At 40.6% G+C, this 25,571-nt stretch overlaps 1 protein-coding gene across 2 annotated transcripts in view; it reads left to right on the top strand.

The window, feature by feature from the left end:
* The first annotated feature begins 450 nt into the window (after positions 1-450).
* ALPK2 (alpha kinase 2) overlaps positions 451-25,571 on the top strand; it is a 77,995-nt gene continuing 52,874 nt past the window's right edge. Inside the window, exons 1-2 of one of the 2 annotated variants that reach the window (XM_061615428.1) lie at positions 905-1,100; positions 5,339-5,378. In XM_061615428.1, coding sequence (XP_061471412.1) covers positions 1,003-1,100; positions 5,339-5,378 — 138 coding nt within the window. In that variant the 5' untranslated portion in view covers positions 905-1,002. Of the gene's footprint in view, positions 1,101-5,338; positions 5,379-25,571 lie in introns of both variants that reach the window. The other variant, XM_061615418.1, reaches the window with a different exon arrangement.

The raw sequence follows: 25,571 nt of genomic DNA, 5'->3' as shown, positions 1-25,571 counted from the left end.
CACATGAAGAGGGTAGCTTTAGTAAACTTCTGAAAAAGAGCAAACTGTCCAGGAACCAAACAACGGTTCCTCTAGAAAACCAGACTTGCTTTCTAGAAGATTTCTCTAAAAATGTTGGCAATAATGTTGAACTCCACCTGGGCAGAACCTTTGTTACTGCTGACAAATCTTTTGATGATGATCACCTGGAAAACTCTGACTGATCCGTCATTATGACGGAGGAGGGGTATCAGTATTGGAAAAGCAAGCTGAAATTCCTGTTGGAAAGTGAGGAAGATGAGGTAATGCTGGGGAGTGATTGTGATGGGTGTTCTTACTTCCTTAGTGAAATGCTTTGCCTGTTTCAAGTGTCAGATAACACTGTGCCTATGGATGCCACCATTGGCTTCTGTGGTCATCAGTCAAAATCCAAACAAGCTGTCAGGAGCTACCTCAGGGCATACAGTCCATCAACCTTGCAAACAGGAACGACTCTCTCTGTTGGGCAACAGCAAAGTAAAACCTCCACTACGAATGACAAAGAGAAGTACAAGCTGCCTGCAACTTTCATGGCAATTGAAAATGATTATCCTGGAATTGAGGACAAAACCAGTAGCAACAATCACTCAGCCTCGGATGTTTCTGTTGTCAGTTCACAAGGCATAGAAAATGGGATTTTGGAGATGAAATGCTCGTCTTGTGACTTGGATGGCTCTTTGGAGACAGGAAACAGACAAGGTGTAGACAAAGGCTACTCATGGAAAAACTTACAACAGTGAACAAAGGTAAGAAAGAAACTGCCTGAAGGGAAAGCCAAAGTTAGTATAGCCAGCCGGACAAAGACATCAAAAGACACTTTAAATCTGTTGCATCCTAAAGAGCTTCACACTGCTGGAAGTCACACACTTCAAATGGAAATAAGTTATTTGGATTCTGCTGCGGTGCTTCACCAACAAGGAGAAAGTATTTCAAACTGTGGAAAGCAGGATATAGTGAATACTTCAAACAAGATCAGTTTATTTAATGGTGAAGAAAAAGATAGCAGTAGCCCATGGGGATGCAAGTGGATTAGCAACCTGGCGGAGGAAGCTCAAATGCCAAATGAAAATTCCACAGTTCTGGTAAGGAAAATTACTTTGTTTTCCCTCCTCATTTTGCAAAGAAACCTATCCAGTGACTTTGATATACTTCAGTACTACTTATCTTAACAGAATACGGATCATGAAAAACATCACCATCCAAGGCTATGTGATTGACAACTACTGCTGTAAAGAGGAATCTAGTTTTGAAAAAGGCACAGATAAACCATAAGCCATCCTAATTATAGAGAGAGGGCAGGTGTGGGAAGGTCCTGATAATAGTGAGTAGCACTAATGGGACTTGTAGACAGCTGGGAAGGGAAATCTGATATTGAGTATGTCCCATGTGTCTTATTCAAGCAGTGTCTTTCTCCCTGCCGCTAGCCAAAGTCTCAATCCTGTGTGGAGGAGCAAATGGACAGGTGGAACTCAAAAGAATTTTGGAGTTAGGAACAATTTCAGGACGGAAGCTGTCTACAATTCTGGAAATTATCTTAACTCTAAAATCTGCTACTTCCCTAAAGTGTTGCACTGATCTCCTCAAAACTGCCTTAAGAACATAAGAACATAAGAAGAGCCTGCTGGATCAGGCCAGTGGCCCATCTAGTCCAGCATCCTGTTCTCACAGTGGCCAACCAGGTGCCTGGGGGAAGCCCGCAAGCAGGACCCGAGTGCAAGAACACTCTCCCCTCCTGAGGCTTCCGGCAACTGGTTTTCAGAAGCATGCTGCCTCTGACTAGGGTGGCAGAGCACAGCCATCATGGCTAGTAGCCATTGATAGCCCTGTCCTCCATTAGCTGTTTATTACTTTACATTATTACATTATTACATTAGCTGTTTATTCCTTATTAGCTGTTTATTACACATATATCCCACTAGCCCTCTAAACAGCTCACCACGGCTTACATGGGCTTCCAGGGTGCCAATGTTGTCTATAGGCCACTTTAGTGCACCACTGTTATATGTTCAGGTGCCTGAAACCAATTTTTGGGCCCATACACTACCTTTTACAAGCTTCTACCTGCATCCTTCTCCAATGTCCCTGCAATCCTCAGCATTCAGTTTTTATCTCACCCACTTTACATTTACACAAACGAGCGCATGCGCACACATAGACATGCACAAAATGCTCTTTGCATTTTTATGTTTGATCCCCTAAAAGATAAAGGGATGATTCAGGGTATCACTTGACATCATTGTTAGGAGCAACAGTAGTAGGAAAACAGTCCTTGTTGCACCAGCAGAAGCCAGCATAAAGTTTCCCACTAGTGCAAAGGGACTTTCCCCTCTCCTTCCCCCAGGCATCCCTCCCCCCAAAAAAATAATCTGCTCCAGAGCATCAGGAGAATCCCCAGAACAGTGTGCAGGGGGAGAAGAGGGGAGATTGTTCTGTCAGGCAAGCAGAAATGGTTGCACTAATGGAATGTTCTCCTTAGTGTTACGTTGACTACAGTCCTATGCAACTTGTTAAGGAGGTGCTTCATGTTTAAGGGATTTAAACTACCTTTGCTGTTAGGGGCAACACTAGCTCTCCTCCTTCCTTACCCATCCCAGTCTTGCTACACCATGCTGACTAGCAGCAAATAGAAGGACAACCTTTTTCTGCATCTGAATGTGTAGTTTGTGAGTGATCGGCACACAGATTCAGTATGCTAGTCATCCACCATAGCACAACAGCTGGAAAAACTTTGGACTACTGGTCAGGTACAGCACATACAGGACTTACATACAAAATTCACTCATACCTCTGCATACCAGTCTAATATTTATTTATGTATTTATTATTTGATTTATATCCCGACCTTCCCCCCAGCAGGAGCCCAGGGTGGCAAACAAAAGCACTAAAAACACTTTAAAACATCATAAGAACAGGTTTTAAAATACAGTAAAACAAAACAACTTAAAAAAATGTTTTAAGCTTTCGAGACATCTTTAAAAAAAAGGTTAAAAACATTTTTAAAAAAGGTTAAAAACATATTAAAAAGCAATTCCAACACAGAAGCAGACTGGGATAAGGTCTCAAGTTAAAAGGCTTGTTGAAAGGGGAAGGTCTTCAATAGGCACCGAAAAAATAACAGAGATGGCACCTGTCTAATATTTAAGGGTAGGGAGTTCCACAGGGTAGGTGCCTCCACACTAAACGTCCGTTTCCTGCACTGCGCAGTGATCAACTGGGTATATAAGGGATAAGACAGTCTTTCAGGTAACCTGGTCCCAAGCTGTATAGGACTTTGTACACCAAAACTAGAATCTTGAACTTGGCCTGGTAGCAAATGGGCAGCCAGTGCAATTCTTTCAGCAGCGGGGTGACATGTTGGCGATACCCTGCCCCAGTGAGCAGTCTCACTGCTGCAGGTTGCATCAGCTGGAGCTTCTGAACCAACCTCAAGGGCAGCCCCACATAGAGCACATTACAGTAATCCAGCCTGGAGGTTACCAGTGCGTGGACAACAGTGGTCAGGCTATCCTGGTCCAGAAATGGCCACAGCTGTCTTACCAGTCAAAGCTGGTAAAAGGCACTCCTAGCTACTGAGGTCACCTGGGCCTCTAGTGACAAAGATGGATCCAGGAGCACCCCCAGACTACGGACCTGCTGTTTCAGAGGGAGTACAACCCCATCCAAACCAGTTATCTAAATTCGGGAACCGCCAACCCACAGTGCCTCCGTCTTGCTAGGATTCAGACTCAGTTTACTGGCCCTCATCCAGTCCACCACCGAGTCCAGGCAGCGGTCCTGGGCTTGCACGGCCTCTCCCAGTTCAGCTGTTACAGAGAAATAGAGCTGGATATCATCAGCATACTGCTGACACCTCACCCCACATGTCCTGATATCTGCTCCAAAGAGCTTCATATAGATGTTAAACAGCTTGGGGGACTAGATGGTACCCTGCGGCACCCCACAGCAGAACTGCCAGGGGGCCGAAAGACAATCACCCAATGCTATTCTCTGAAAATGACCCTGGAGATAGGATCGGAACCACTTAAAACAATGCCTCCAATACCTATCTCACCAAGTCGGCCCAGAAGGATAATATGGTCAATGGTATCAAAAGTCACTGAGAGATCAAGTAAGGATAACAGGGTTGCACTCCCCCTGTCCTCCTCCCAATAAAGGTCATCCATCAGGGCGAACAAGGCCAATTCACTCCCATAACCAGGCCTGAACCCAGACTGGAATGGGTCAAAATAATCTGTCAAGATTATATAACCTTAGAACTACTGACTCACAGCTCTGACCTGCAATCTGAATTGGAACACAAAAGAGCAGTTCTATAACAATCTGTTGTTGCAGCAGCAGACTAAATTTTGGAATTATTTCTATGGATACAGATATTGTTTTGTTTATATGAATGAGTCACCTATGCAGCTGGCTCAAAGGCAATCCTAATACGTGAATCCTAATAAGTAAATTAAAAAAAAAATTAAATCCGGGGAAGGTCAAAACATTTTACCCCAAAAGTCTACTTGAGAGGGCTGAAAATTACTGAGGCCTGCCAGTCACAAATTAATGGTGCAGGGACAGAGCAAATCACAACACTGGGGGTAGTTTGACATAATCAACTGGCAGTAATTGACATCCTTTTCTATTCATACCTAGACCCAGTGTGGCATAGTGGTTAAAGTGCTGGACTAGGACATGGGAAACCAAGGTTCAAATCTCCACTCGGCCATGAAGCTTGCTGGGTGACCTTGGGCCAGTCATAGTTTCATAGCCTAACCTACCACACAGGGTTGTTGTGAGGATAAAATGTGGAGGAGAACCATGCATGCCACCTTGAGCTCCTTGGAGGAAAGGTGGGATATAACTGTAATAAATAAATAATAAATAAAATAATCCCTCTTTGGAAATTTATAATCATTTTCTATGGCAATGCCCTTGTAGCAAGGAGTTCTATAGTTCAGCTCTCCTCCAGCTAAATGCAGACATTGGCTGTGGAAGTATCATGACTTAGGCTACAATCCAATAGACACTTACCTTGGAGTAAGTCCCACTGAACCCACTCGAGCTTACTTCTGAGTAGACATGTATTGGATTGCAGCCTTAGTCTCTTCATTTTAGGCAGAATTTGTTGGCCAAAGGCTTTAAGTGTATAATGTTTTGTGTTTTATATTTTCCCTTCCACTTACATGTCTTGGAAAAGATTTTAACTCCTCTCTTGTAATTTCTTCTTCCCGTCTCCTTTCACACTTAATTTATACCTCATCCCCCCAATCTGCCTTCTCCCTGCTCCTTCCTCTGATAACAGCTTCCCTCCCATCTCTTTCCTCTCTATTCCCAGTTGTTGGATATTATCTGTGCCGGATTCAGGAACAAGCCAAGTAAGCCATGGTTTAGGGCCTCACATGATGAGAGGGGCCTCTAAACATGTTGATGATAACTAAGAAGTTTTATTATAAATGAAATTGCTTTGGCTTAAATAACTGTTCACATAAAACCACCACCTATGGCCAAACTACCCTGAACATTCATGCATGGGAATTGTTTTTGCAATTGTTGTTTTTGAGATGTACTTCTGTTCACCTCGTTGTAAGCCACTTTGAGCACAACTTTTTTGTGGAAAGGTGGCATACAAATAAAATGATGAATTAATGATGAATGAATACTGGGTGTCGTAGATTTAGAGGCTTAGAGGAAGGCAATGGTAAATCACCTCTGAATACCGCTTACCATGAAAACCCTATGAACATATCCAAAAAAAGATTCATAGGCTCACCATATGTCGGAATCGACTTGAAGGCAGGCCATTTCCATTTTCCTCTAAGCCTACAGCACCCGGTATTCCCAGGCGGTCTCCCATCCAAGTACTAACCAGGCCTGACCCTGCTTAGCTTCCGAGATCAGATGAGATTGGGCGAGTCAGACCATTGGTCCTTCTAACTCAATATCTTCTACACTGACTGGCAGTGGCCCTCCAGGCTTTCCAATACAGATCTCTCCCAGTTCTACCTGGAGATGATGGGGACTGAAGAAAGAAAATGTCCCAAAAAATCAGGTGTGTGTGTGGGGGTAAAGCAGAGCTTTTGGGTGGAGGTGCCCCCATTCCCCCCCCACCGGCTACAGGGTTGTCTCGGGCCCTACAATTGGCAGGGGAGGCCTTGGTGGTGCTGCCTCTGGGTGCTGTCTGGTTGGCATTGACCAATGACAGGGCCTTCTTGGTGGTGTTCCCCATTTGTGGAATGCTGTCCCTGGAGGGGTGTGCCTATTTCCCTCATTAATAATTTTCAGGAGAAACTTAAAAACATTCCTGTTTACTCAGGCATTTGATAGCTAGGAGACAGTAGCCATGGCAACCATAACATTAATAACTGAAGACAGGTGATTGCTTTTAAATGTCTTTAGATGTTCTGAAAGTTTTTAGACAGTTATTAATTGTTTTAAATATATTCTTATTTTATTTTAACTTGTACTGCTTTACCTTTTTCCTATTTGCCGCCCTGGGCTCCTTTGGAAGGAAAGGCGGGATTTAATTTAATACATTTAATAAATAAATAAATAAATAAAAAGATAAGATGATCATGGCTTAGCATGAATGAGCAGTGTGCTTGTACACACTATCTGATCTTGAGCAAGAGAAACAAACAAAGGAGCCACAATTAAACTTGACTCCCAATGATGTCTGAACCTGGGATAATGGTTTACTTCTTCCTAACAAACCAGGATTACTAAGCCAATAACAAGCCATGGTTAAGACTAGCTAATGATCTGTTTATGGAGAAACAAACTATGATCCTGGATTTGGACATCATGGGAAACCAAGCTTAATTCTGATTTCATGGTTTGTTTATCCTGCTCATGCCAGGAGAGGAGTGAAGTGATGGGCATCATGCAGTAGCACATTGCTTGTTCCTGATAAACCACGATAAGCCACCAACCCTGGTTTACTGTGAAATGTGAACATGACTATTGTGGGTCTAGTGTAATCAGCAATGACTGGGGTCTTTTTATTCCCTCCCATAATGGCTTAGTCTGAACATAACATTAAAATTTACCATTGTTTAAAACAAGCTATGGTTTAATGTGAATGTCCATGCTGCTCAAAAGTTCCTGTGGTACTTTCCCCCTGCTCCTTCTGTGTGTCTGATGAAACAAGCCAGAGTCTGGATTGTTGGGTCATCTCAACCCAGGCTTGTGGTTTGTGTCCCCCAGACAAACCATGAGTGGTAAGCCAAGAACAAACCTTAGCTTGTGGTTTGTTTGGAGGAAGCTTAATATTTGGATGACACAACTAGCCAGATTCTGGCTCATGTTGTCTACAGAAGCAGCAGAGAAGGAACATTCCTGGAACTTTTGAGCAGTGTACAAAAGCTTGTTTTAAACAATGGTTTACTGTGATGTGCAAATCAGGCTGTTGTTTGGAACATCATTACCATATTGGCCACAGCAACAACAACAAAAAAGAGGTCAAAATTAAGCTAACTTTTGTCAGTTAGGCAAGAGCAAACCTTCACCTTTCATAGAGCTTTTATCAGGCCACAAAGTATAGCTATTTTTATATCTCCATCTATGCACTGCACAGATACAAATCACATATTTTTAAAAAATCAGTGATTTTAGTTTTTTCTTGCTTCCAATCCTTTGTTAAAATCAAAAGATACAACTCTAAGCACTAATAATACACAGTCTAAAACATAAATCCACAAAACCGCAACTAAAAGCAGAAATGATTTTGAATGTTTAAAAGCACATCACTCACTCACAGATCCTAAAAGCCAATTGTGCTAGCTGTAAGTCATTGGATAGCACTTTTGAAACTAGCATGCTTCAGAATCATAACATATTTGCATTGCTAGGAGAATATCAACCATATACCCTCTCAGTGTCACCAGTTCAGAGTAATGTTAGTGACAGGTCTAACATGACAAAGTGCCATTTCTCTAACTTTCTAAAAGGTCATTGGTGTCAGTGAAATGGTGGTGGAACTGGCCAATGGTCATGGTCTGGGACACAACAAAACAACCACACAGACTATTTGTGTACCTTAACTTTGTACAATAGATACTTGTTAGTTCATTGAGGTTCCGCTGAGAATGCATTTGTGTGCAGGTGTACGCTTTTGTCTTCAAAGACATAACATCAGAGCAATTTAACTGAAGAACTTTTTGGAAGTATTCTCCAAGACTCACTCCTAAAGTAATGGTGTGTACAGACGTACTTACAAATAAGGATCTCTGTCGATTTTTCTGCAGCGGTGGGATCTTAGCTTTTGTTTGGCTATGTCTCACAAATTACATGTACACAAGCTCTAAACCAAATGCTTATTCTCTCCCGACCCCCAGCCCAGGTGCTTCAGGCAAGCTGTCTGCCTTTTTTAAAAATGCAATGTTTTGTGCTTTGTTTAAAAAGCAACCATTGTCATTTTTATTTGAAAGACTGCTTAAAGGAAGGAAGGAAGGGAAGTGGCTTTGAGGATATCACAAGGGTCAGCCAATCAGTACTGTGCACAGTACCTTTGGCTACAAACAGGAAGAACAGGGGTTTCCCCCCCCCTGAGCTTGATGCGGAGAAGGTTTGTACATCTGAGTAAACCATGGTATGAGTGCATTTTCACAGCAGGCTCATCTCCTTGTTATATACCTCTGATTAGAGAAGTGAACTCTTTGGCTGAATCGGATTTGTTTCCAATTGTCCTCTGATAATTTAATTTAAGCCCTATTCAGCCCATGTGAAGGGGGGGACAGTGGGGATGAACACACCAGCAGCAGCACCTTCTGTGCCCATTTTTGTTGCCTTCCATGAATCTGCAGTAAGGATGGGGGAGAAATTAGATTCAGTTCACATTTAAAGCTAAATTTATCAAATTTGCACCTTCGAAAACAATAAAATGTAAATGTACTGCCTTCAAGTCGATTCCGACTTATGGAGACCCTACGATTAGGGTTTTAATGGTAAGCGGTATTCAGAGGGGGTTTACCATTGCCTCCGTCTGAAGCTGAGAGGCCCAAGGTCACCAGTGAGCTTCATGGCTGCATGGGGATTCAAACCCTGCTCTCCCAGGTTGTAGTCCAACACTACAACCACTACGCCACACTGGCTCTCTTGGAAAACAATATGAGAACCAAAACACAGCCATCCTTTGAAATTTGCACTTATCTGCATTTTGAAATGCAGTTTTCCAGTCAACCAATGTTTACAAAAAGGCATATATTAGGGGAAAGTGTGCACAAATTGAATATGTTGGTTTAGATATCACACAAAAATACATTATATAAGGATAAATTGCTTGCAAAAATGTATACATTAGTCAAAACTAAATACAAAAATATATTTATGTTTGCATTAAAATGCTGCCCTGAGCTCCTACTGGGAGGAAGGGCAGGATATAAATTTAAGAAATAATAATAAAATGCTGAAGAATTTTCTTGAGGATTAAAAAAAACACCAAATTGCTGCAGAAATGTGGAAAACCGAATTTAAGATTAGAAAATGAGAAACTGAAAGAACTGAAAGAATTGACAGATTGTTCCATCCCTAAACTGCAGTCTCTTATATCCATAGAGGCTTCCTGCATGTTTTGGTTTGAGATCTTGTCCCCATTGCCCCACCCATTGTAACTTACACATTTTTTAAAAATTCCTGAATAGGACTTTAGCGTACCAAATGTACCAGTTACAAATGCCTGACTAGGGATTTAGTGTACCAAGTTATTTAAAAATGGGTCACTGTTTGGCATTTGTTATTTTCAGAGCCAGATCTAACAACTTTGTCACCCCAGTTATGTACACCACATGATCCAGGACCATGCTTAGGATTCTTTATAATGTTGCAAAATATACTAGAGCACAATTCTTGGATTGCATTTGGCTGTGCACAATGGGAGATCTGTACATTGGGATCCTATGTGACTTGCAAAGGATTTTAAGGTTCACCTCTTGGGTCAGGTGCTGCTGTGTACTGCTAAAAATATCACTGCTCTCAAGCAATGGCTTGAGTTGCTTCTCTACTCTAGTCGACCCCAGTTGCTTTCTCGTGTTTGCAATTATCAGTTACCAAGGTGGCAATTATGGTGTAACTCCACATGTATCTCAAAGAAATCTGATCATGGATTACCATTTTGTCATGTATACAGTGGACACATATTGTGTGAATTTGGCTTGCAGAACCCTGAACCATTCTTCAGTCACTTTGGTGATGCTGTCCAAGTACCTAAATCAGGAATGGCCAACATAGTACACTCCAGATATTGTTTGACTACAATTCCCATCAACTCTGTCTGACCATTGCCCATGCTGGCTGGGATTGATGAAAGTTATACCCTAACAATACCTAGAGGGTAACACATTGACTACTCTTGACCTAAATCATTGCCCAAACCTATTAGCTTTGTCCAGACCACTGAGTGGCAGACCACCAGGACCCACATATAAGCATAAAAATGCTTGCAAATTTTCATGCAGACTTTTAAAAAAAACCTGGTGCAAAAATGGGGAAAACTGGATTTAGGATTGGAAAAATGAGAAACCAAGAGAAACCAAAACTGACAGATTTGTCAATTCCCCATGTAATGGGTAAATCCATATAATAGTTTCAAATATGCATATAAAGTGCTGAAATCATTTACATGTGCTTAAATTTGCTTAGAAGATGCTTAAGAATTAATGAAATAGTCTATAAAGTTTGCTGTGTACATAAGAGCCAAACAGTAAAACAGGAGTAGTTTGAAACTGCCCCCCTTTTCCCCTCCATCTCCTGACTAAAGTTGTAATTTTCCCGAGAAACAACTGGACTAGACAAAGCATGGTTTTCTCGTGAAGTTGAGTACAGTACAAGATAACGGGTCTGGGCAGAGGGCCAGTGTTGACACAGTCAACAGTCAAAGTGAAGGAAGAGGAAATCCTTATATGGTGAAGTTGACAAGTTAGGAAAGATGCTTTTGGAGCTTCTGATGAGAGCCTGATCAGAAGTAGCAAAAAGCAGATAAGACCACGGGAACGTGCCCTCCCATAGAAAAGAAAGGGTATAAAAAGCCAGGTCTTATAGCACTCAGGGCCCCTCAGTGCTGCTAGAGTGGGGGGCAGAAGAAAGCAGGAGAACCATCCACCTATACCAGCCATAACATCCGATGGGTGATGTATCATGGCATGCATTCCTATGTCCTTTGTACTTTGGCTCTGTTTAATTCAGTCGTTCAACTATTGTAACTTGTTTAATTATGATGTGCCTTCAGAGTTTTATACTTTGATGCTAAATGGATATCCAGCCATTTCTTTTATGCTGATATATATATATATTTCTATTTTTCTGTTTCTGCAATGATGGCTCACGCCACCTAGAATGCATTTTATTAGTTGTAGTGTGCAAGATATGAATAAATAGCATATATTATAAAGACTGTTCTGCTGCCTGAAGTCTGACTCCCAAATAGAAAATTTCTGGTACCTCCCAAGACTCCAGAATTCTTAAGTGGGGTCTCCTCTATTCCTTTCTCTGTCTACACTAGACGGCTGCTGTTGATAACCTGTGAGCTTAGGTGACCAAATTTTTGACATATAAGGACTCTGTGTAGATATGGGGGTAGGGAGAAAGCAAGAACCCTTGACCCTATGCATTCACTGGCAAGGGGGTAGTTTGCCAGTAACACTCAACATACACTTGCTCACTATGGGCTGGTTCACATATGAACCAAGATCCGCATTAAAAATGCTGCTTTTTCCATTGTGATTGATTTTGACAGTTCACATACCTCCGCCCTCGCTACAAATAAATTGGCTGTTTTTCTTTTTAGCATTCACGCGCGTGTGCGTTTGTTGCTGTCAGCATTTCCTTGTTGCCTTGCCCACACATTAGAATGTTAACTGCGGAGGAGGGGAAGGGGCGGTGTTTCTCTAAACAAAAGGAGGAGTGGGTGCTTGAAAGAAGGGGAATTGTCTACAGCCGCCCCCCTTCCCTGCAGTACAGGCTTTCTCCCGTCCCCCCTGATCCCACCCATGGCTGTTAGGCTATCCCTGCGTGAGATCGGTGTGCCTTTGGCACCCCGGGACAAGCCTCAGCATGCATTCTGGGAACCATTAAAAAACCCCAAACAATTATCTTTAGAGAGAGATTAAAAGCAGCTACTAATGGAAGCATCTACCATTTAATATTATCGCTCTCCGTGAGTGGGATGAGTGGAACAGATGCTGGGATGAGACGCCAAGGCAGCTCCCCTTTCCCCTGCGCTTTTGGGCGCTTTTAAATCACCCCAGCAGTGCCTTCGCCAGCCTCCTCTCGCCGTGGCTGCAAGCACTCCAAGCCTGGGTGTAGCTCCAGCGAGCGGCGCATAGCGGCTTGCGGACCCCCCCCCCCGCAGCTCAAGCGAGAGAGCCGGCCAAGGCTGAAGGGGAATCTCCCTCTCTGGTGGTGGGGCAAGCAGGATTTCCCCAGGAAGGAATTTCCCAAGCTCCAGCTCTTCCCTGCTACCCTCGGGGAGTTGTTGGTGTCACTGCAGAAAAGAGAGAATGAAGGGGTGGGGGAAAAAACCGCTCACATCACATGCAGAGAGCTTTCACAGAATTAGATATTGTAGGGTGAATAATTTGTATAATTTTTATTCAAATTTTTCCAAAAACAAACAAAACAAAGTAAGAAAAAACATAACAATATTACAACAAAAAATGAAAATAAAATGGTTGACTTCCGATTTGTCACAAATCAGCTATAAGTATATAATATACATCAAACCTGTCCCTTAATATATATACATACATAGTCCCTTTTCTCCATAAGCTGTCTTAATTAATCATCAAATCCCAGTATCATCATTTTATTTTGATCTTTTGACAAAAAGTCTAAGAGAGGCTTCCAATCCTTAAGGAATGTATCTGTCGATTTTTCTCTAAGTAAACACGTCAATTTATCCATTTCTACTAAGTCCATTAATTTCAATAGCCATTCTTCCATTGTTGGTATTGATTCCATTTTCCACTTTTGTGCATATAATAATCTTGCTGCCGTAATCATATATAATATTATTCTTCCATATTTCTTTTCTATTTGTTTATCCATAAAGCCCAATAAAAAAAATTCTGGTTTTGACTGAATATTTATTTTTAAAATTTTTTGCATCTTCCTGCCTATCTGTGCCCAGAATAATTTTGCCTTTTTACATGACCACCACATATGATAAAAAGATCCTTCTTGTTGATTACATTTCCAACAAACATTAGAGACATTACTATACATTTTTGACAGCTTTTCTGGAGTCATGTACCAACGGTACATCATTTTATAAAAATTTTCTTTAAGATTATAACATAATGTAAATTTCAAGCCTTTTTTCCACATATTTTCCCATTGATCCATTTGTATGTTATAACCAAAATTTTTTGCCCACTTTACCATGCACTCTTTTACTTGTTCTTCCTCCATATCCATTTTCAGTAAAAGTTTATACATTTTCGCAATTATGTTTTCATCATTTGTACACAAACCTATTTCAAAATCAGATTTACTTATTTCAAACCCATACATTTTCTTATCCATTTTATATCTTTCTAACAATTGTAAATAAGCAAACCAATGAAAACTATATCCTTCCTTTATCAGTTGTTCTCTCTCTTTCATTGTGTATTCTCCATGTACATTTTCTAATAGATCTTGATAAGTTAACCATTTCTCTTTTCCAGTCATTTCTCTTCTATAAAACGCTTCTTGACTTGAGACACATAATGGTATTTTCGAAAAAAACCTTGGTTTATATCTATTCCATATTTTCAACAGAGGACGTCTTATAAAATGATTGTTAAAGTCTACGTTTACTTTTACTTTGTCATACCATAGATATCCGTGCCATCCCCACTTCAAGTTATGGCCTTCCAAATCCAATAGTCTTTTATTCCTCAATAAAATCCATTCCTTTATCCAGACTAAACAGCAGGCAGCAAAATAAAGTCTCAAATTTGGTAATCCCAGTCCTCCTCTTTCTTTAGCATCTTGAAGTAATTTAAATTTAACTCTTGGTTTTTTTCCTTGCCATACAAATTTAGAAATATCTTTTTGCCATTGTTTAAAAGGTAAATCAGAGGATATTACAGGTATTGTTTGGAACAAAAACATCATTCTCGGTAATACATTCATTTTTATCACAGATATTCTACCCATTAATGACAGTTGTAATTTATCCCATCTTAGCAAGTCTTTCTTAATCTCTGTCCATAATTTTTCATAGTTGTTATGGAACAACTTTGAGTTTTTATTTGTCATAATAATACCTAGATACTTCAACTTTTTTTCTATTGTAAAATCTGTCTTGTCCATTAACTCTTTCTGTTCACTTAAAGTTAAATTTTTCACCAACATCTTTGTTTTTTGATTGTTGATCTTAAATCCTGCTAACGGTCCAAATTCTTTTAATTTATCCATCAATATATGAATTCCTTCCAAAGGGTTTTCTAATACAATTATCAAATCATCAGCAAATGCTCTCAATTTATATTCTTCTTTTTTTTATTTTCAAACCCGAAATCCTTTTATCTTGCCTTATATCTCTAAGCAGCACTTCTAAAACCAAAATAAATAAAAGGGGAGATAATGGACATCCCTGTCTTGTACCCTTTTGTATTTCACATGAATCCGTTAAGTCTCCATTAACAATTATCTGGGCCTTCTGTGATGTATAAATCGATCTAATCCATTTTATAAAGTTGTCTCCAAAATCCATTTGCTCCAAAACCTGGAACATAAATTTCCAATTCAAATTATCAAACGCTTTTTCAGCATCTAAAAAAATCAAAGCTGCTTGTTTATCATTTCGTTGTTCTAAATATTCCAACACATTCAAAACATTCCTGACGTTGTCACGTAATTGTCTTTTAGGTAGAAACCCTGATTGATCTTCCTGAATAAATTGTTGCAATATTATTTTCAATCTTTCAGCCAAGATCATTGTAAAAATTTTATAGTCATTGTTCAATAGAGATATTGGCCGATAATTTTTTGTTTTAGTTAAATCTTGGTCCTCTTTAGGTATTAATGTTATATTAGCATTTTTCCAACTATCGGGTATCTTTCCCTCTTGCAAAATAGAATTCATTGTAGACTGTAGGGGTAACAAGAGTTCTTCCTCCAAACATTTATAATACATTGCAGATAACCCATCTGGTCCTGGTGCCTTTCCTAATTTAATTTTATTTATAGCTTCAGATATCTCTCTTGACGTAATAGGGCCATTAATAACTTGTCTCTGAAAATCTGTAATTTTAGGCAAATTCTGTTTGGATAAGTACTCTTCTATTTTTTCAGATGGAATTTCTTGACACTTGTATAATGTTGAGTAATATTGATGGAAAATCTTTTTAATTTTTACATTATCTGTGAGCATCTCGTCTCCTTCTTGTATCTTTAAAATAATGTTTTTTTGACGTTCTTTTCTTAACTTGTATGCTAACCATTTCCCAGGTTTATTTGCAAATTCAAAAGTCCTTTGTTTAGCAAAATTTAATTTCCTTTCAATTTCTCTGACTGTCAACATTGATACTTGCTTCTGTAACATTTTAATTTGATTTACAATAGAAACTTTAGCTGGATTCTTTTTCAATTCTTCCTCTTTTTGTTTTATTTCTTCCAAAATTAATTGCATTTTCTGTTGTTTCTTTTTTTTTAATTCAGAGTTACATTTAATAAAGTATCCCCTCATAAATGCCTTACTTGTATCCCAAACAATATTTTCACTTGTTCCTTTATATAAATTATATTCAAAGAACTCTTTTAATTTCTTCTTACATTCTTGTACTACTTTATCATTCTGTAATAAAGATTCATTTAGTCTCCATCTAAATCCAAGATTTTTTTTTTTTAAAGTTAATATCACGGGATTGTGATCCGAAAAAGTTTTTGGTAATATATCCATTTTAAAGATATCCTTCGCTAAAATTTTAGACATCCAAATCATATCAATCCTCGAAAATGTTTTATGTCTTTCTGAAAAATAAGTAAATTCCTTTGCGTTATCATTTATGTATCTCCAGGTATCCACCAATTCTAAATGTTCCATGAGTTCAAAACAAATCTTCGGTAATTTACCTTGTGTCTCTTTGATATTTTTTTCAGAAAGCCTATCAATTTTTGGTGAGATTACCCCATTCCAGTCACCCATGACACACCAATGCTCATATGAAAGCTCTGACAATTTTTCCATAAGTCTTGTATAAAACCTTGTTTTATCTTCATTGGGGGCATAAATACCCACTATCAAAATGTTTGTACCTTGTAAAGTAATTTCAACCCCCACAAATCTACCACTATCATCCAGTAATACCAATTTAGGAAGCAATTGTGGATTAATATAAAGAACAACTCCATTTTTTTTTTTTGGTCCAGCTGAAATAAATTCTTCACCCAAATTTTTACAAATCAAATATTTGGAGTCTTTCTTCTGAATATGAGTTTCCTGTAAACAAATTATATCCAATTTTAATTTTTTCAAGTAATGAAACACTTTCTTTCTCTTTTGTGCCGTGTTAGCTCCATTTATATTCCAAGTTAGGTATTTGTAATCCATCATTAAGCATGTATTTTAAAATGTGCCTGGTGCTCCTTTTGATCCATCATCTTCCTTCCCCTCCTCTGCATATCCTTGTTGACTTTGTTTTAGGGTGAATAATTTGGATGAATGTGATTTTGTTTAAAGGAGCGGGGGAGGAAATGTATTGAGGGGGGAAGGGAGTAAGCAGGAGAAAGGAAGGCAAGAGCGACCGGAAGTTGGTTTGTCAATGGCAGGAAACAAAATGATGGCCAGAGACAGTTAAAGGTGTGGAGAAAAGGGGGGATCTAATGGTGAAGAAACTGCACAGCCAAAAAAAGGCGCTTAAAAGATAATACACGGTAGCAGCGCACCGATGTGGGTGCGGATTTTAAAAGCAATTTCGGGTTTTTGTCGCATTGATTTAATCTGGATTTAAAGGCAAAAGCAGCTGAATGCACTTGTGTTGGCAAAAACATGATGTAAACAGTCCAAATTAAAAGGATCTGCAAAAAGCATCAGATCCACATTATACCAGCATCTGATCAGGCCCTAAATCAAGTAACTCAAGGGTGCCTGTTCTCATTACTTTCAAAAGGGTCAGGTGCAGTCTCAGCAGCTGCACATACACCTTAAGATGCATGAAAAATGTAACATGTTTATATTACAGATGAGGCAAGGGAGCACTATGACCAACATTTCCCTTTAGATGAATCTTCTCTTCAAGACAAATGTTTGCTACAGGGCTGTTAGTGGTTTCAATTGGAATCCTCAAGAGCAATAGTGCTCACAGAGCCCCACTCCCCCCCCCCAACAGATGATTACTAGGAAGGGGGAAGGGGAGCGAGTGGCTACATGGAAATTGCCTCCCAAACAAGGGACGAGGTGAAGGAGGGTAATGTGCAACCGGCTGCTGTGCTCATAAATCACGAATCTCAGAAATGCATGTAGCGTGCAGAGAAATCCCCCTCCCCCTGAGAAAAAGCCTCCTGCTTGCACGGCATGGCGACCTGTGGGAACATGTTTCTCTGCACATGGATTTCACTTCACTGGATAGGTGCAACTATGCTTTCACTCATCTTTCCTCCCCTCTACATATTTGAGATAAAATCATAACTGAAGTTTTACATAATCATTTATGAAATGGGGGAGGGGGGGAGAAATGGTGCAAATTATTAGAGCTGTGTGCAAGTGGCCTCTTGGAATTGTCCCATCCCCTTTGCAGTCAGAAAACTTGGGTGGACCATTTCACTGATTTCTCCCAGGCCTGGAGGGGAGCAATTCTCCAACGGTTTATTGGGAGTAAGACTCGCCATTAACTGGGCCAATAGCATTGTGTCTTACTTTTTTCCAAATTTTGTTTTTGTCTGTTCTTTTGCTGCTGTTACTAGAAGCAGCAGCAGCAGCAGCAACTAAATGGAATCACAGGCTTGTTATTGCTCGCTCTCGGGTGACTCAACACCACTTGTCCCTCTAAGAAGTTGGACACTGACTGCTCGGGGGTCGCATAACTAGTTAGCATGCCAGAGTCTTGTTTGTTATTGGAGTTAACCAGACAAATCTCTCCACCATCTAAGAACAGCCATGCACCACCACATGTAATAAATAAATAAAATAAGTTGTGTCAGCAGCCTGGACACCATTTTGCATCCTCCACAATGCCTCAGATACAGCATCATTCCGGGAAATGGGGGAGGGGGGAATGATGGCCATCATTTTTTTTAAAAAGTGGAGAATTTAAGCCTTATTTTTTAGGGGATGAGAAAAAGGAAAACCTACGATTTTTTTTCTCAGAAAAATATCTAGATTAATTTGGCTGACCTGTGCTAATTATCAAGTGGGTCTTTCCCTACATTTTCACTTGCTTCGGTGTCTGATTAACCCTTTGGAAGAAAAAATGGAGACAGAACCAAGTTAAGGCCTTGCAGGATGTCTCCAAGATAACCAATCAAACAAAGCAACCTTCATTAATTTAAGTAGCTTATCCATTTCATGGGATCCTGTGAAGAATGAAGTGGGAAAAGGGTTAGATGAGGACAAGAGAGGAAGAAGAACTTTAATTTTGAAAGAAAGTGGGATGGCTGTTAAGACGGAAGCCAGGACACCTGTCCACAGGGAATAAAATGCATCTAATTAATCATTCTGAGCAACTGAACAAACAGCTGTCAGATGGAAAACTCATAAAGCGTTTAGTTACTGCTTTATGAATCCAAAAATCTTTGATCGAGAATATTACTATGCAAGGCTTATCCTGCATGGACAGTTATTTCCACCCAGATTTTCAGAAAACGTAGCATTTATTTTTATTAGGCTATTCATGCTGCATTCCTGAACCTTGTTACATGCTCATTTAGGGTGTTTTCAGACATCCTTTGAAAGTGGCATTGCAGTCTGGAGCCAACTAGCCGCAGCCGGTCACAATGTAAGGCAGTTGCAAGAAAGCAAAAAAGGATGAGCCCATACACCTTTTCTTTCTCATTGAAAAGGATGTGCATCCCACTCTTCTACTCTGCTTCAGTTAAAATGAGTCCAGATGGTATTCCTTCAAGAGAGTCTCTTGTTGGGCATATGTCAAGCTTGCAAAGTTGTGCCAGAAATAGGTAACAAGAATGGCTCTTTCAAGGAAATGAAATTATGAGTGGAACAAGGCTATTTCATATGCTCACCCAGTCAGGAATGGTTGTTCTGTGGTGGAAGGATGTGTGCCCTACCTTATAGAGAACAATTCTCTATCGAAAGACTCATCTACTGTATTTGAAGGGCTGCCTGCTCCAATCCAATGAAAGATAAAGAGTCATAAGAATGGAGAGCAGGGGCCTTAAAGTTGCTCATCAACAGTTAGCTCGGACTTGGACAGCAGACTGAGCAAGTGCACAGTTCACTTCGTCAGTCTTCTCCCACTATGGTAACTTGTTCTGAATTTCTATTTAATTGACAGTAATTATTTCTAAATTTGCATCTATACAATATACATACAACTCAGCATATGCAAATATGTGTCCTCTTGTGTCCTCCCTTTTTTGGTGATGCATTTCCTCTTCTTTGAGTATGTGTAAAGTGGCCTTCCTGGTAATGCTTTCCTCCCCTTGCATGTATAATGAGGAACCACTTACGCCCATATGTACCTGCCTGGGATTTAAGATCATCTGCCTCTGGTTTCCTCTGTGTGCCTAGAATGAAAGATGTTAGACTGACAGGCATGCAGGAGAGAGCCTTTTCAGCTGTGGCCCCCAAGCTTTGGAATACCCTACCTCAAGAAGCCCACTCTGCTCCCTCCCTGATGGTTTTCCGGAGACTTTTGAAAACCATCTTGTTCCAGAGAGCCTTTGGGAGGGACTGATGGGAGAGCCTGAGACTGTTTTTACACTTTTTATTTTAATTTTTACCTTTTTAGTCCCTTATATATATATATATATATATATATATGTTTAATGTTTTTGTGTTCTTTATTGTGTACTATTTTATTATGTATGTGTACAATTTATTATGTATGTGCTGCCCTGAGTGCTCTCTTTTATAGAGTAGAAGGGTGGGATATAAATATTTTAAATAAATAAAATAATGCATGGCAAGAGTTGGGTGTTCCATGCATAGGCCCATTTGCATGGAGGCCCAATCTGCACAATCCTATTACACACAGTTGAGAAGAGTGCTTCCTTCTTCACAGAATGATTATCCTTGATCAGCTGAGTGGTGTGAACTAGCCCGTTGTCTTACATTTAGGACCGTGTTTTCCCACTGCAACCGTGAAAAATGCCTTCGTAGTGAACTGGTTATGTGTGTGATCAGATGTGAACACAGGTGGGAAGGTTTCACCATGAATATATTTTGAGAACAAAGGTTGTGTGTGAATACTGTAGGTGCTTACTGTACGATGATTAGAAAACGACTCCAGCAACCATTTTCTGTGGTTCCAAAACAAGTTCCATGATCCTGAAACATTTTGATATCAGATAGAGCTATTCAGTGTACAAATCTCAGCTCAAATGTTAACTTTATTTAAATTGGTGTTGACCACATTGTCCCCTTTTCATTCTATTACTGTTCTGTAGATTCTCTTTGCTCTGTATTTAGCCTGCCCCCTCTCTTGTGGGGGCAGTGTGGTGTAGTGGTTAAGGTGTTGGGCTATGACCTGGGAGACCAGGGTTTGAATCCCCACACAGCCATGCAGCTCACTGGGTGACCTTGGGCCAGTCACTGCCTCTCAGCCTCAGAGGGAGGCAATGGTAAACCACCTCTGAATACTGCTTACCATGAAAACCCTATTCAAAGGGTCACCCATAAGTTGGAATCGACTTGAAGGCAGGCCATTTACATTTTACCTCCCTTGAATAACATAAAGAAGGTAGGTGGGAGAGGACTGTAGCTCAGTGATAGAGCACATGAAGGAGGTCATAGGTTCAGTCCCTGACATCTCTAGGTAGGACTGGAAAAGATTCCTATCTGCAACCCTGGTGAGCCACTGCCAGTCAGTGCAGACAATACTGAGCTAGATAAACCAGTTTATCAGCATGACAAATTCTTGAGCTGATTCCTAAGAATTTATATCATTCATTATGGCATTTGTGCATGCAGAGTTTGGCATAGGTTTTTAATTCCCTCTGATCATTTGGATCTTCTTTTTCTATCCACTTTACTGATGTGTACTCATACACTGATGAAATACCATTGCATCAAGATTTCTTTTTTGCACTGTCTTTCATCCAGTGTGGTGTAGTGGTTAAGGTGTTGGACTGTGACCTGGGAGACCAGGGTTCGAATCCCCACATAGCCATGAAGCTCACTGGGTGACCTTGGGCCAGTCACTGCCTCTCAGCCTCATGAAAACCCTATTTATAGGGTCACCATAAGTTGGAATCGACTTGAAGGCAGTACATTTACATTTTTTTCATCAATGCACAAGTGTTCAAGCACACTTGGGATGGGTAAAGAAGAAGAAATAAATCAATAGACTTAGAGTCTGGAAATGGAAACAAAGACAGACAAATAGGAGATTGTTAGTATGCTGGTCCACAAAAAAGACCAGATATTTGGAGTACCAAATTTGGGGATAAAATTAGGGAGGAGAATTTTGTAAGCATCCCAAATTAAAATGTTACCTGTATTCTTGAACTAAATAATAATACTCCATTTAGTTTTTGTCACTTTGAGGCTAATACCTTTAAGATGGTTTAAAAATAAAACCCATACATCTAATTTCTTAAGCAAAAATATAAATGAAATTTCTCCTTAGTTGTCACCAAATATGCTTATGATGGGAGGATTAACATGGAATATACCTTTATTTTTTTTCCAGGAATATAGTCATTGGTGCAAAGCTTGCCCCCAAAATGTACTTTGCCCCTTCCTGCAGCCATCTCTATGTCCCACCATATATTCAGGTGCTATCACTGAATGTTTGACACTTACAAAGGTGTGAGATCAAGACCACACCAAATTTCAACTTCTCAAGGGTCTGCAAAGTTTATGGACTCAAGTTTCCTCTAGTTTCTCCCCCCTTCAGGTTCTTTTCACACTTCATACTACTCTAACAAGCTTTTGAATTATTTTTAAAAAAATACTTCATCTCTCTACAGGAACTGAAATAAATACAGATATTGATTGATTGTAGCTAATCCAAAACAGGTGTCCCATTAGAAGCAGAGTTTTATTTTAAGGGGCATTTAAGCTACAGGGGTTTGGCTGACACTGAACAAGGGTGGAAGCCAGGGATGGGGGTGAAAGCTGCAACGGTGGGCCTTTACTCAGATGCCAATTACTGGAGCAAAGCTTCCCTCTGACCCTCTCACCCCCGAGGCCTGAGTTACTAGACTTTCTCTGATCTGGATGAATAGCCATATTGTGATGGTGTTTATTTGTGCTTTGCATCAATCTATCCGACATTATTCAACCCAGTTGGAACAAGAGCGGATAGACCTGGACTAAGGAGACTTGAGTTCCAATCGCATTTCAAACTAAAAGCACACCAGGTAGTCTCCATCTCTCAATGTGTAGGTTTGGAGCACTTTTTTAAATGGAAGCAACCCAGACTTTAAAATAATACCAGTCATGCTTAACTTGGGGGGGGGGTGTTTGGAGCAGAGAAACAACAGGCAGGAAAGGGTTAAGCACACCATTCCAACTAGGGTTGCCAGGTTCATGGCCTGAGACTGATCCTGTATCTTTAGGAGAAGAGAAAGTCAGCCAAGTGCAGGTGCTTGCAACCCTGTAATGGGAAAAACCACAAGGTGGAATTCTCCTTTCCCCCTGCACAACTTTGAAAGATACAGAAGACCTCTTAGAGGCCGGGCCTGGCAACCAAGAGGTCTTCTGTATCTTTAAAAGTTGGGCAAGTTTGTTATTGCACCTGCATCCTGCTTAGTCACCCCATTGCTTTTTTCTTGCCGGCTTGCTCTCCGTTTTTCTTGTCTTGCCTAATCAAACAGCTTTAGCCATAGAATCTAGGTCTTGGGAGGAAGCTTGGGAGACATCACTTTGCTTAAGGCGTAATATGCGGTGCAGGATGCAACTGCATCATCTCGGAGACGTTTAACTGAAATCTGCTTCCTTGCAGTTCCCACAAATTAGTTCAAGTATACTGCTCTTTGGAGCAATAGAGAACAAACCGCTCCTTCTTCACTGTGGCAGCCTTCCAGATATTTGAAGACAGAGCTTGGAAAAGTTACTTTTTTGAACTACTACTCCCATCAGCCCAATCCAGTGGCCATGCTGGCTGGGGCTGATGGGAGTTGTAGTTCAAAAAAAGTAACTTTTCCAAGCTCTGTGTCTCCCTTTAATCTTTTCTTCTGCAGGCTAAACAAACCTCAAACTCTTTCAACTCTTCCCCATGGGACTTGGTTTCCAGACCCTGAACCATCCTGGTCAACCTCCTCTGGACACACACTCATTTGTCGACGTCCTTCTTAAAATGGTAGCACCCAGAACTGTCCCCTGTGATTGTTCTGCTTTCACCTGTTGGCTTGGCCCCCTGACAAGGCTACCTCTGAATCCCCTGCTGTAACGCAGCATAAAGCAGTAGGAGGGATTAGGGCATGATTTATATGAAATGGTTTTCTAAATGTAAAAAGGGCCCTTGGGGGTGGGGTGGGCTAAAAGTCTGTCTTGTTCAGCATTCTGTTTCCAGCAGTGGCCATCCTGATGCAGAGCTTGGAAAAGTTACTTTTTTAAACTATAACTCCCATCAGCCCCAGCCAGCATGGCCACTGGATTGGGCTGATGGGAGTTGTAGTTCAAAAAAGTAACTTTTCCAAGCTCTGTCCTGATGTTCCCGGAAAGGGCATGAAAGAAACAATTGTTTGACCCCAGCATTTGGGAATCACATGTATAATGCTTCTGGGCATTGTGGGTTCCACTAATGTATACGGCCAATCATCTTTTATAGATCTACCCACTATGACTGTTATGTAATCATTTTTTAAAGGCCATCTAAGCTTGCGTCCATCACCACATCTTATGATTACTGAATTCCACCAGTTAATTGTGGATTGGGTAAAATGCTACTTCTTTTTTCTGTCCTGAACATACTGCTGCCTATCAATTTTATTGGGTTATTGCAAGTTCCAGAGTTATAAGAGAAGGATTTTTAAAAGTTCCTTTATGTACTCTGTACTACATTCAGAATTTTATATTTAGCTGCCATGTTCCTCCTTGGTCATGTTGGAGGGCATGATGCTTTATTCCAAACTTTGATCAAAACTCTGCTAGACAATAGCACTGTCTTCTGCCTTTTAATCTCCATGCATCAGTCATGCATAAGCATAAAAGCAATGCACAACCTACCCAACAGAAAACGCAAGCTGGTCTGTCACACCTTAAAGCTCATGGTGAACTTAAGTACATGTTGAATTTAAAAGTGTATCATACTAACATAAATTCCCAGTTGAGTAAGATGTGGATTGCTTTTATGCTCATATACGATGACTATGCAGTCGCCACTGTGGGATCCAAAACACAGGGGAGAGAAATATAGGACTAGTATATGATCATGGGAAGCTACCTTATACTTCATCAGATAGTTGATCCATCTATTCCAGGGATAGCCTGCCATCCATATTCTGGAAACCTTCAGATTAGACTACTGTAAAGTGTGTGGGGCTGCCTTTAAACACTGTTTGGAAATTGCAGTTAGTTCAAGATGCAGCTACTAAGGCTGCAAACCACTACATGTCTACTCAGAAGTAAGCTCCATTGGGTTCAATGGGACTTACTCACAGGTGAGTGTGTATTGGATTGCAGCCTAAGTTGCTAACTGGGACTGGGTGATGGAAACATATCTTTCCAGTGCTTAAATAACTGTGAAAGCTCTCATTTCATTTCCAGGCTCAACTCAGAGTGGCAGTGCTTACCTTTCAGTGGCTTGAGGCCTGGGTATTTGAGGTATTTCTCCAACATCAGCCTGCCTGTACACTACAATAATCTCCAGAGACCTTTGTTTGGGTGCCCTCATCATGTCAGATTAGGGTTGCCAGGTTCTTGGCCTGAGACTGATCCTGTATCTTTAGGAGAAGAGAAAGTCAGCCAAGTGCAGTTGTTCTTGCAACATTGTAATGGGAAAAACCACAAGGTGGAATTCAGCCTTCCCTCTGCACAACTTTTAAAGATACAAAAGACCCCTTGGAGGCCGGGCCTGGCAACCAAGAGGTCTTCTGTATCTTTCAAAGTTGTGCAGGGGGAAGGGAGAATTCCACCTTCTGGTTTTTCCCATTACAGGGTTGCAAGCACCTGCACTTGGCTGACTTTCTCTTCTCCTAAAGATACAGGATCAGTCTCAGGCCATGAACCTGGCAACCCTATGTCAGATGGTGATGAGGGAAGGGTCTTCTTGGCGATGGTGCCTTATGTTTGGAACAGTCTCTCCAGAAAGACTCATCTGATGCTCATTCTGATGTCTTTTTCATGCTGGGTGAAGCCTTATTTATTTTCCAAGGCATTTTAATTCTCATTTTTATCTGTGCTGTTTAATGAACCATGAATCCTGCTTCGTTTCCCCACCCCCCTCTGCATGACTTTTTTCTCGGGCAGCTGGAAAGCCTGCTGTTCTCTCCAGGGCAAACTCCTTCCACCTATGGAAGCAAGA

This window comes from Rhineura floridana, chromosome 1 (genome assembly GCF_030035675.1).
Source record: "Rhineura floridana isolate rRhiFlo1 chromosome 1, rRhiFlo1.hap2, whole genome shotgun sequence".
Classification (NCBI taxonomy): Eukaryota; Metazoa; Chordata; class Lepidosauria; order Squamata; family Rhineuridae; genus Rhineura; species Rhineura floridana.
This window is presented reverse-complemented; position numbering and strand designations above follow the sequence as displayed.